Consider the following 12,702-nt stretch of genomic DNA (forward strand, 5'->3'; position numbering starts at 1 on the left):
CTTTTACAAAATAAAATCGTGTCGGGATGTAATTGACTGTTTCTTTTGTCATGTCACCCTGTTTAGAGGGACCCATCAGTCATAATCGTGCTTAAAACGGCCTAAGCGAGCAACTTGTGGTTTCTGCAAAAAATTAGCCTGGGAATTAGTGTTTTTTGGCATAAAACTGTAGACTTGTGATTTCTGCAAGACTGTGCTTCAATGTCGATGTTTCTGCACTGTTTTCTCTTCCCTCCCCATGTCTCGAATACAGCAGCAGCATTTTCTCGAGCACCTTGAGTGCGTTCGCCCTGGCCCTGCACACCAACCACAACCTGCCTGAGCTCGAGGCCGGCGATCACGTGGTAGCCGCACCACGGCCACCGCCGCGCGAGGACCGGCGTTACTTTATAAAGCGCCACCCTGCCGGAATGAGTTCTTTTTTTGTTCGAAATCTGACCCTTTCGTGATAGTTCAACCACATCCAGTTTCTGTTCTAAACTACTCCTAATGTTGGAATCTGGCCCGCATATCGGCTCCAGAGAGTCCCAATTCTCTTCAGCACTGAACTCGTTTCCCTTTCTGGCAAGATGATGGTGACAACAGACCTGCCAAGTTGGGCTTGCAGTTGAGGGGCACTACATTGTTTGGTCGATACTCCGTACAACACAATGACAACATCAGGAGGCTCTTTGTTTGGTCAGCACAGCATGTGTGTGCGGCCTTGTTCATCTTCACAGCCAATGAATATGTATATACTCATACTATACTATTGAATGAAAATTAAGATTTTGCAGCACTGCAGGCTCTGTTTAAATGCAGGTACGTGGTGATTTCGATCTCGAACTGCTGACTGGATCCAACACCTTGTATATCGACATATTAATATTTTCCGCATACACATCAACACAGACATATACATTTAGGAACAATCAAACCCAAAGAAGCAGAGACCTGTATATAAACCCTACTGCCCAAGCAAAATTCAGTTACCATCCAAAAACAACACCCAACCATCTTCCCAGGCTTATTCGCCGTCCATCCTCCTCTCCGTGTGCTACAGAAGCATGAAGAAGTGTGCCAAGATCACTGGGAATATGCCTGGCCGGGGAGAGCCACCGGCCTCAGCTCGCCGCCACGGAGGAAGCCGGTGAACCACTTGGCGGAGTGCCTCTGGTACCTCGTCCTCTCCTCGGAGTTGAAGTCGACGCCATAGAGGCCGAAGCCCATGCGGTAGCCAAACAGATACTCGAACACGTCCAGAAACGACCACACGAAGTAGCCCTGCACGTTCGACCCGTTCCTGATCACCCAGCAACAGAGAGGAGAATGGTCAGATAGCTGCTGTATGAATATGTTTCAGGTGTCGTGTTACTCTTGTACTAAGATGAATGTGTTGGTACCTGCTGGATTCGAGGGTCGCCTCGATGTAATCCTGCAGGTACTGCGACCTGAACTCGTCGTCGGGGGCGTTCCCAGCAGAGGGATCAGCAATGCTAGCAGCTCCTGTAACATTTTGGACATGATATTTCAGGTTCGTGATTCCTTGGGATCATGATGTTTTAGGGCAGCTGAAAGTTCTGTTTTAGTATAATTTACCGTTCTCATGGATCATGACTATAGGGTTCTTGTATTTGAGCTGGAGATGCTCCAGCATTTTCTTCAGAGCCCACGGTGTCGATGTCATGAAATCGCTTTTCAACCCAAACAGGAGCTGTTACAGTTTAATTTTAGCCACACAGACGTACATATGATTCAGTTATGTTGGGAAAAAAGTTCATTTCCCAACTAAATTGATTATTAGGGATGAAATGCATTGTATCGTCAAATACCTGGTTCTTCTTCAAAAATGGCACTGCAAGAATACATTTGCAGAAGAGTTAGGTTAATCCATTTCTCTCATTGCACTACTGTGGCAGATATAACACATGACAGGACTTTAGGTTATTAGAATTCTTACTGTCATATTTCACGGCTGCATCGCCCATGTAATCTCTCAGCTCATCATCCAGCTTGCTAAGATCAGCCTTCACATATACCGCAATGTAGTGGTTAAATCCGACAAAATCGAAAGATCCGAGCAGCCTCTTCAGTTCTTCGTCGGTGAATGATGGTAGCCTGGACCCAACATTTTTCCTCATCACTGGGGGGTAATCTCCGTGCACCAACGGATGCATATACCTGTGCCATGTTCAGATGATGTTTAGTTGTAGTTACACACAAATTATAGCCGTTACTATGAAACTTGAGTCCTATAGAAGAAGAGACCATCCAATGTGAAAGTCGTTCATCCTTTCAGCTGCTGCTATATCCTCAGGTGTTTGTGTCGCAGGCTCGTACCACCAACCGAGCAATGTGAGTCCAATATTTCCTCCTTGCTTGGCCTGATTATAAAGAAATAGAAGGGAATATTACACCTGTGAGAATGGCTATCCCAGATAAACAGTTATAGTTCAGTAAAAGGTGGCATGGTTCCTAACCTGATACTTCTCTTTATACAGGGAAGCTGCTGAGGCATGTGCAAGCAGAAGATGGTGAGCTACTATGTATGGCTCTGTGGTAGAGTTGCCGTTGTCGCAACTGAGGAAGCCGAAGGGGAATGAGCATCGCCGCGGTGGGAGGATACCCTGATCGTACCCGCCAATCGGCTCGATGTTTGGCTCATTGACAGTGCTCCAGTATTTCACCCTGTCGCCGAAGTTCTTGAAGCACACTTCTGCATACGCTGTGTAGTCATCTCTGCAACCATGTGACATAAGGCAGAATGCAACATTTATTCTTCATCTCTTCATGCAATGGCACTTGTGATAGTGATGTTAATTAGTGGGGCAAAGAAGAAAGTACATGAATTTGCGACTAAGCATCCCGTTGTATTCGTCTTGAAGAGCCTGAGGGAAGTCGAAATGATATATCGTGACGTGAGGCTGGATTCCTACACGAAGCGGAGAAAGATGCATGAGTTACTCATGTGCAGCTGGGCATCTGAAAATTCTTTAATTATTATTCTTTGGATAAGGATTCAGTCTGCCAAGGATTAAATACCATGAGCCAGGAGTTGATCGATAAGATTGTTGTAGTACTCCAGTCCCTTTGGATTGACAGCTCCACGGCCATCTTCATGGATTGCAAACAAAAGTCAGTGAAGCGCCTAGCCAACTTTTCTGGCACACCTTATTCAGCAAGTGTTTATTGGACAAATGGCTGTACTATGACTGTGGGTATGGCCTTACCGGGAATAAGGCGAGGCCAGGCAATGGAAAATCTGTAGGCATCGACTCCCATGTCGCTCAAAAGCTTTACATCTTCCTGTTGTCAAACACAAAATCAGCTGTAAGATTAGCACCAAAATCTTGGTCTGAAAAGTCATCCATTTAACATCACTTGGTCTCACAAACTGACCTTGTACTTATGATACTGATCTGCAGTCACATCAGCATTTGATCCATCGACAGAATGGCCTGCGAATGTTAGAAACTCCGTGTTATAATTCGCAATAGGAGAATGCACGGCAGATTCTGACGCACAGGTCGCGTGGAAATGAGCACTACCTGAGTGTGTGAACGTGTCCCAGATGCTGGGTTTTCTCCCGTCCTCCGCGACCGCGCCTTCGATCTGAAAAAATCAGCCGAATGTTCAGGTCAGCAAAGTATTCCATACAATACAACAAATAATAATCAGCTGTGATCTGAATTCTGAAGATATAAACAACGGAATTTGAAGAGTTAGCAAACGCAGTTAACTTTGACCATTCTCATTTACCTTTCTTAGTTTTTGACCATTGTCTCAACTGTCAGGTCCCAAGCCCGAACAACACACTCCTGCCTGAGAGTGATCATATATCTTAAAAGAGTTTCACGCTATATATTTTTATTTTTTTGCGACAGGAGTTCTTGTGGTTCCAATTCTGCGGAACATCACTACCTATATCTGCAGCTTTCGCCGACCAAAGACACGGTACTTTTTTTCCGCTCCAGCCAAAGCAGAAGAAGCGGCCAGAGGAGGAGAAATGAACACCCCCAGTGCTATGATCGTGACGTGACGTGAAAACGACGAGAGGAAGTGGCGAGAAGGCGACACCCCGGTGGCCCGGTAGGTTGTTTTCTGAAGACATGACGCTGCTTTTACTTGCTTATCGGTACGTACTCCACTATGGAACGGAACGAACTTAAACTGACATGGCTTCCGATGAATCCGTCACCGCACTATTCTGAACCCAACAAATTGAAGCCATTTGGTTCTAAGTAGTTGTTTCTCTTCCTTCTGAGAAAGCAAGCAGGAGTACAGTTAGGCTTTATAGAGAGAAGAATACCAAAGAAAATTAGAAACAAGAGGTTCAGAAATTGTAGTGACGGATCTCTGTCACAAGTTGTATCAATTCAAGTTTTATGTCGGTCTTCGCTCAGATCGTCCAAAAACACAATCTGCCAAAAAAAGGAAAGCCCCCGGTGACACGAGACGACTTCCACCATACGTGTGAGACGGGTTGCGTGGAATTGTGATCCTTGCAGATTTTCCCGTAGGACAGGGGCCATAGGTTCCTTCAGATATGTCCATAATAGCTAGATATTGTTTGGAAGCTACTGTCCCAGTGGCACTAGCTAGCTAGATTAGATGATGACTTGTGAGTTGCATCTAGTGCTCTGCTTCTGCAAGTAGAAGTATCCTTGGATGATGAACGCATCAAGAAAGGCAAAGCAAGCAAGACTTGGCACCATTTACATGCGCTGTGGCGCCTAGTATGCAGAAGAAGTGCAGTTCTTGGGCAGTGATGGGACATTTTTATGTGTTCTGTACATAGTACTACACATATATACTATCAATTGACTCTTCTTTGGCTAGACAGACATTGGAGAGTGAGGCTACCGACACAGAGGTGGCTAGTGTCGAAATAATTGCAAGGAAAAGCAGCAGCAGCCGGACGATTGAATCGATTTTATCCAAGTCTGCTTGTTTCTCTTAAACAAGCCGGAGCACTGCTAGCTGGGCTTTATAGAGAGAATAACCAAATCAAAACAGAAACAAGAGGTTCAGAATAGTGCGGTGACGGATTCATCGGAAGCCATGTCAGTTTAAGTTTGTGTCGTCGTCAGAAACAGGAGGATCTGGCTAGCGTCGGTGACCAAGCAACGGACGCGAGAGCTGTGACGCCCTGCTCGCAAGTGGTTGCTAACATGGGTTTATGCTGGGAGTAAAAGCATGTCCCGGTCAGTGATGGATGGACCCTGAATTTAAGCAGGTGTTTAAGGTTATTTAAGCAGCTGCGCCTTTCGTCCGTCGAGCAGCTACTACTGTTGCATTGATCACCACATTATTTATTGAACGCTTCAGATCATGAAGAAAAAAAACGTGGCGGGAAGGGGCGAGAACACGTGGAAGGAAGGAAGGAAGGAGAGAAGGCCCTTTGGCGCCAGAAATTTCGTGTCCATGCTGAATTCCTCGCGCGTCCTGTTCCATCCATCCGCCAAAGGATGGCACGGTGTAATCAGTTTCTTTCGATGGGATGCGTCGCGCGTGACGGATGAAAAAGACGAAGGAGCAGACGAAGGGAAAGGGAAGGGGGACAGTGGCTGTAGGCTGTAGCTTGGAGGCGAGAAAAATCAGAGGCCAGTGAAGCGCCAGAAAGAGAGAGAACTCTCGTTTTCTTATGTACAGGTTAGAGCGGATATTTCTTTGTATGGAACATGTGGTTCGAGTTGAGTGGTGCTGCTAGGATGCCGACGACCAAGCTGGCATACACTACTGCTTGGTGCTTGGGAACCATCGACATGCCCAGTATGACTGGCACAGCTCTATGTATGTACGTATGTACATGTACTTCTACTTCCTCCGATCGATCTTAAAATAAGTGTCTCAACTATGTACTAATTTTAACATAAATCTATATTACTAAAGTTGGGCCACTTATTTTGGTATGGAGGGAGTACTGTGTATGTGTGTTTTCTGATGGAGAAAGAGAAAACAGCCACAAGAGCGACCCAGTGGGTGGCATCCGACTGAAGAAGAAGTATACTAACGATTATGGAACCGGCCCGCATGCCTCGGTCAAAAACAAAGCATAAGCGCAGCGACCAGCGTTGCTCCTGGTGGGAAAAGAGCACGGCTGCAACTTGTGGTGTTTTTTTTTTCCTTTTTTTGGCCAGTGGTGGTGGTTAATTATTTTAACTTGGGAGTTTGCAGCAGCTGGGATCGGATGGCATCAGGAACAAAAAGCTACTCCCTCGCAAACTAATATAAGGGCGTTTAGATTACTAATATCTAAACGCTCTTATATTAGTTTACAGAGGGAGTACTCCTTTTCCTTACTGGTTTGAGATTCATAGGTAGGGACTATAGGGAGTAATAAACTGTTTGCATATCATAGAGTACAGTAGGTAATAAAAACTGTTTTTTGAGGGGGGCTTTATAGGTAGGGACTATAGAGTTGCTCTTTCTCTTGAAAGAAGCAACGCAGGGGAGACGACGGGAGGTATGGCTTTGTCCTTTGTGTGATTCTGTTTGCTGGTCGACAAGGACTTTGGTTATTGCGTTCTCTTCTAGACTAGACTTGGAGTATAAGAAGGTATACTATCTATGCTAGTGCTGGTCTGGCCGTCAGCTCAGCCGTGATCTTCTTATTCAACCGCTTTGTGACCGAGGAGAAATCCCCATGCACAAAGAGGATCAGAAGAAGCACCTGCGGTGCCGGGCATGCCCTGCATGCACAACTCTCTGTATGTCCTCCTGCGGTATATTCGTTTCTTGACCTAGATAGGGAAACAAAAGAGGTAATCCACAAGCGCGACCCGGCCAGTGGGTGCCATCCAACCGAAGAAGAAGAAGAAGAAAAGAATATTGGAACCAGCCAGCCAATGAACGCGACGAAGAAGAAGAAGAAGAAGAAGAAGAAGAAGAAGAAGAAGAAGAAGAAGAAGAAGAAGAAAAGAATATCAAAAACAAAGCCTAAGCGAAGCGACGCAGCCAATGAACGCGCTGCTCCTGGTCGTAATCTGGCGGGAGGAGAGGGCGGCTGCGCTGTCATGCGCCCTGGCCCATCTGGCAGATGGATGGGCGATGGCTCTGTTCATTGACTGGCTTGAAAGGACGCGAGAGTCTCGTCTCGTGGGAGGAAGACGAAGCAGAGCAGAGGAACGAAAAGGGAAGGCCAGGACAGCAACTTTCCTTGGAAGGTACTGTATCAAGAGGAAACAGTTCCGTGTATCAACGAACGTGTGGTCGAGTGCACAGCACATGCGGCGGTGCCGGTGCTAGCTACGGTATTTGTCGGCGAACCAACGAACCAACTATTGCTCTGAATCCCTGAAGCAGCTCGCGAGGATCGTTCAACATGTTTCTCTGACCGAGATTCGGTGGAAGACGTCGAGGCGCGGCCGGCCGGCATGAGCGGAGGGGCCGAGTGAGCGACAATCACTAGGTAGTAGTAGTACCTGGTAGGCGGAGGAGCCGGTGCCGAAGATGAACCCCGGGGGGAAGTCGCGCTTGGTGATGGTCGCCGCCGCCTCCTGAGACGCGACGGCGAGCAGCAGGACGAGGACCAGGGAGGAGAGCGCCTTCGCGGCCGCCATCATCGATCGCTCCGTCCACAGTCTCTCTGCTGCCGTGCTGGTGATGGTGGCTTCTCTCTTCTTGTTGGCTCTGGCTCTGGTGTGGCTGCAGGCCCCGGCCGGGCGCGCGGGGTTTTATATGCCGTTTCCTTTCCATCTCGGTCACGCGCCGCGCTGTGCTCTGCTCACTCGGGCCTCTGCTTACGTCCAAACCCGGCGGCCACGTCGTCCGTGACGCACAACCAGGCAGGCAGGCGATGCGAAGCTGGACTCACGCACTTGCCCCTCCGGGCGCGGCACGTGGCGGGCGCCGACCGACGACGCTCTCGTGCGCGCGATGCGACCGTAGCCTTGTCCTTTGGGGGCATGCATGGGCGCTGCGAGCGGTGTGCTCGTGCGGCCGGCATGGTCGGCCGGAATCTGACCTCCCCGGACTAGATAGCTTCGTGCATATACTCCAGAGTGAACGGACAGCACGCAAGGCCGCGAGCTAGCACCACACCAACGGTGCACGTCCCGATGATAGCAGGCAGCGCAGAGCGCACCAACGGTGCACGTCCACCACGTCGTCGACCGACCACCGTTTTCGCCCACGTCGACCGTCGCCGATCGGCCCCGCGCTGTTGCCTCCTCCGGCGGCGACGCCGTGCAGCGCAGCTGTGCTCGATTGTGTTAATTAAAATTTTAAAACCAGTTGATCAAAACAACTCAATTCTTGTGAATGTCAATGTTGGTTGGTCAGCCTACGAACTCGCTCCACGTACGGTGCAGCTCTAAGCAGCGATGGAGGGAGCCCCCACAGAGTTAGCTAGGACCGACGTGGCGATGCGTGGCCATATATAGCTCCCCTGCTTGCGTTTTCGTGCTGTCTTTCTCGGCGGCCGCGGCGTGTCTTCGAGACAGTCCCAGACACACCCAGATGGGCTTCGACGCAACGAGACAGGACGTAGTACAGGACCAACTCAAATCAAATTGGTGAACGGAACTGTAGTGTCCCGTCCATACGCCCTCTTCTCCACGGGGATCTTCTCGTGTTTGTCCTGCTTCTAGAACGAACGTGGGGCCCGCCTATCGCCATTTTTAACTTTTTCCCGAGGAGAGCCCGGCCGTGTGGCGACAGATGGCCGACAACAGGTGTGGCTTCAGTTTCAGTTCCGGCATTGCCAACTCAAACTGGTCTTCTTCACGTACACACTTATGCTGCAAGGCCGGGCTTTTTCGGGCCGGGTATCCATGGCCAGGTCTACTTATGCACATTAATTCTAAGAACAATCTACGGACTATGGCTTCCTGTGAGAATTTCTTGAAACATCCTTAAAAAACATCTAGATGTGAATTAGATAAACTGTTCTTGGAATATATTGCACGGTATATGTCAGTACTTCAAAAATTCCCGAGGACCTGGTGCATGTGACGTAGCACATGAATGTGCGTGCAGTAAAAGCTTAACTGCAGAGGAGCCGAACTCGTGATTAATCGCTCCCATGGATCCGTCGCAGGCACCGCTGTGTCCAACCGTGAAGCCCGAACCCATGTTTTTTTTGTTGTTGGCACCCGCGGGGTGTTACGCAATCTCGGGTCCGCTAAGACCAATGTTTCCGATCCACCTGCGTCATCTGGCTCAACCAGAGAGCAACACCGACTTATGAGAGGCCTTTGGGCCCTCTTCCCCTAAAAGACTAGCCTGTTAGGAGGGGACACCCCGGCCCTAAGTCGTGTCATGTCTCCCCCATAACCGATGTGGGACTAAACCCAACACGGGGCAAAACCAAGCATAAATCGATACACGCAGAATAAAATCTCACAGGAACTCAAACAATCAGTGAGGATGCTATAGATAGGACGCCACAACAAACCATCCCCACGAAACCTCCGGCGGACTTTCCCCAAAATAACAAGCACTAGAGAAGAAAACAAGTGCTCGCGACTAACATCTTGTAGGGTTGTCCCCCAAGGCAGCGCTAACCAGCTGGTTGGTTTTCTTGATCTTCTTCGTGTTAACCAAGTGATTCAAACCTTGGGTGATCAAAGTCACAACCATGAGACCTTTGAGCAGCTCGATGAAGTCATGTAAAGAGTCCTCGCCCTTAGTCGCCAAGGCACATCCCTTTGCCACACCCGGCTTTACGATGGTGTTTGGAAGTAGCTGCGCTAAACTCACTGGCCACCCTGTCCTTGATACCTTAGTCACTGGCGGAGCTTATATGCAAGGACGAATGGGCCATGGCCCGCCCAGCTCTGAAGCTTCTCCTCCTATTATAGTCAGCCCATGGATCACAAAAATGTCAGCCAGTAACAATCCTTACAGCCTGGCCCGCCCAACCTTTTTGTGCAAGCTCCGCCACTGACCTTAGTCTCCATCTTTTGCCACCAGCAACGCCTTACCGTGTGAGCAAGACCGTTGCAAAGGGGTTGGGGTCGATCATCTCAATTTTCACTAGAATCATCAAAAAACATTGCATACTTTGAAGTTTGGACGTTTGTTACCAGAGCAACAAACGAAGCTTTTCGACCAAGCCAGATAATTTTTTTGGAGTTGGCTTGTAGCACAACCATATTTTTTCCCCACGCGGCGGCGCGTGGCGACGGGTGGCAGCGGCGGCGGCGATGGGATCGCGGCGGCGGCGGCAAGGGTTAGGGTTAGGATCACAGGTATGATACCATGTTGGAAACGAATGTTTTGGCAATGCTTCACGATGTATTGATCGGTGCATAGCGCACGTATATATGGAGTACAAGGTGGGCCACAACCTCAACTATACAAAGACTAGGAGGTGGGCCGGGCTATACAATATACATGCACAAACCATATATTCAACAGATTTCTTTGAGGTTTTTTGGGAGATATTTCTGTCAAGGTTTTGTAGGAGGAGGGTTAACTTTTCACATCCTGATATAAGTATCTAGGGAGAACCTGAGGCTTCTCAGAGCTCAGGGCATTTCGGCCGTTGGATCGAGTCGCTTGATGCGTTTCCGGGCGTTGGATCGAGCGGTCGGAGGAGCTGGGCCGTCGGATCGACCCGGAGCTACTGCTACAAAATAATTACCTCCGGAGGTAAATATCAGCTGCCACCGCGTGTAATTCCCGTGCCCTGCCGAGGGCATTTTTGTCATTTCAGATATAGTATATATGGTAACATCTCCCGGAGACCTAGCCACCGCCTCCTCCTCCCGCTCGTGCACCATCCCTCATCTTCCTCCCGCACAAGCCGCCCCACTCCCCATCGCACAGTCGTCGCCCCCGCGCTTCCGCCCATGTTCCTCTTCCGCCGCCGAGCTCGCCGCCACCACTGCAGTCTCCATCGAGCTCGCCTCTTGCCATCCACGGGAGGTGAGTGACCAGGATCTCATGCCGAGGTGAGACGCCATCGCATTAGGGAGAGGCACCCAAAGCTGGTTCGGGGCTCGTCGCCGTCCTCGGCAGGTGAGCCCCGTCCGTGAGGGAGACGCTTGGTGGGGTCGCCGTCAAGGCGCCATGGTGGCCGCTCGTTCCCTTGCTGCCTCTCTCATGCTGCCGCCGCCCCCATCGCCTCTCACAGTTCTCATCGCCGAGCTCGAGCTACAGAGGTGCGCTGCTACAGCGATGGACGAGAGGATCTTAGGTCAGCCCACCCACTCACCTTTTCTTGCTTGTATGCATGTGAGAGCCAGGAAGATGAGGAAGAGGCAGCGAAGGAGATGGTTCAGTTTGTTTACCTGTCTTACGTTGATTTGGGATCTCGTTTGGTTGCAGGTCCTCTCTTTCTTCCAGTCTCTTCGCCAGATCTGCTGATTCACTCGTGGATTTCTAGGTATGTCTACTTTCTCCCATTCTTGGTGATTGGATGCTGCTCATCTCTAATTTTCCCTTTGTTATACCTGCAGATTGGTCCTCTATTGCTCGATCCCCTGGTGGGTGCCTCCTTCGATCTATGCCTGCTCGTCTCCGTTCACTGATCTGCAGGTCAACCCTTCTTCTCCTCATTTATGCTCCTTTTATTTTCCAGAGCTAGGTACACGGTTGTATGGCGATATGCTTCTCGTGCAGGCTGGCGAATAAGAGCCTTCTATTTCTTGTCTTGTTTCTGGTACAGCCAAAAGTATCATTCACTTTGTGCACTATTTTTTTGTGGTTTCCTTTCTTCCTTGTTTTATTTTCATTAGTGGAGTGAAGATCTATGCCTTTTGTCCCTTCCTGGTAGGGCCAACGATTGTTGTTCCTTTGTGCATGGAATGTTGGTGTTTTTGTTCTTTTGTGCATGGATAAGAGTATTTGGGGCCTGGCTTTAATTAGGAAGGAATTTTTTTCTGTTGTTGGCCTAAGGTTTCATATTTGCTTTGTGATCTTGGAGATGGCCACCTGTTCGGTTTCTTATTTTCTGCACTGCTCGACAAATCAGTGACTTTGCTTCAATGTCTAGCCTAGGTAGCTATTCATCTTGCATCAATCTACGTGTAGCTAAAGAATGTTGGTTCTATCCATCTTGAGTAGGTTTTCTTGAGCTTAGTAATTAATTTTATGGGAAGTGTTTTTTGCCTATTCATAATTATATAGGCTAATGCATGTCCCAGTCTACAGTACTGTTACAATTACTGCATTTGTGGTGTTCTTGGATTCTGGTGAGGTGGTTTCAGAATATCCTTCTTTTAGTCTGACAAAAGGTGATTTTTTTGTTTGTTTGTAGATCAGCAAGATGTCAGAAGATATATACCTCGGCAAAGGATACAAAAAAGGGAATGTCGTACAGGGAATGGGAACACAATAAGATTGACTGATAGATTACTTTGCTTCCAGTTTGGGAGGTTCTGATGTGGTGGTCTTGATGCAACTATGTACTCATATGGAGGAAGGTCAGCTCTACTGTAAGCTTGAGAATAACACTATGTCAATGAAGTAAAAGATTCTATATTTTCAGGTGAGATAGCAGCTGATTCTATTTTCCAATTAGTGTGTTTGATACATAGTGTTACTTTACAAAGGACCAGTTTATTTAATGTCAAATACTTGAATTACAACTAATTTCAATATTTGGGTGTTTCTTTACATATGTTTGAAGCAATTCTGATTTGAGCTATACTTATGTTCATGTCATTCTGGTTTTTTGTTGCTGGCAATTAATGCCATTCTTGTTTTCTTTAGCGATTTTGATTACATGAACCAAGCACTAGGACTGACATGTAACTGGAGTATTCAGTGTAAAGT

The 12,702-nt window shown here is 48.3% G+C and overlaps 1 protein-coding gene across 1 annotated transcript; it reads right to left on the minus strand.

The window, feature by feature from the left end:
- Window positions 1-790: 790 nt before the first annotated feature.
- Window positions 791-7,653, minus strand: LOC123122136 (beta-glucosidase 31). Its single transcript, XM_044542278.1, has 13 exons — window positions 7,404-7,653; window positions 3,528-3,591; window positions 3,379-3,437; window positions 3,210-3,285; window positions 3,022-3,093; window positions 2,824-2,911; window positions 2,460-2,718; window positions 2,248-2,363; window positions 1,940-2,160; window positions 1,812-1,834; window positions 1,579-1,693; window positions 1,383-1,485; window positions 791-1,282 (listed from the first exon to the last, which is right to left on the minus strand). The coding sequence occupies exons 1-13, from the start codon at window positions 7,542-7,544 to the stop codon at window positions 1,066-1,068; spliced, it is 1,554 nt and encodes a 517-aa protein (XP_044398213.1). The 5' UTR covers window positions 7,545-7,653; the 3' UTR covers window positions 791-1,065.
- Window positions 7,654-12,702: the final 5,049 nt, after the last annotated feature.

Source organism: Triticum aestivum, chromosome 5D (assembly GCF_018294505.1).
Source record: "Triticum aestivum cultivar Chinese Spring chromosome 5D, IWGSC CS RefSeq v2.1, whole genome shotgun sequence".
NCBI lineage: Eukaryota > Viridiplantae > Streptophyta > Magnoliopsida > Poales > Poaceae > Triticum > Triticum aestivum.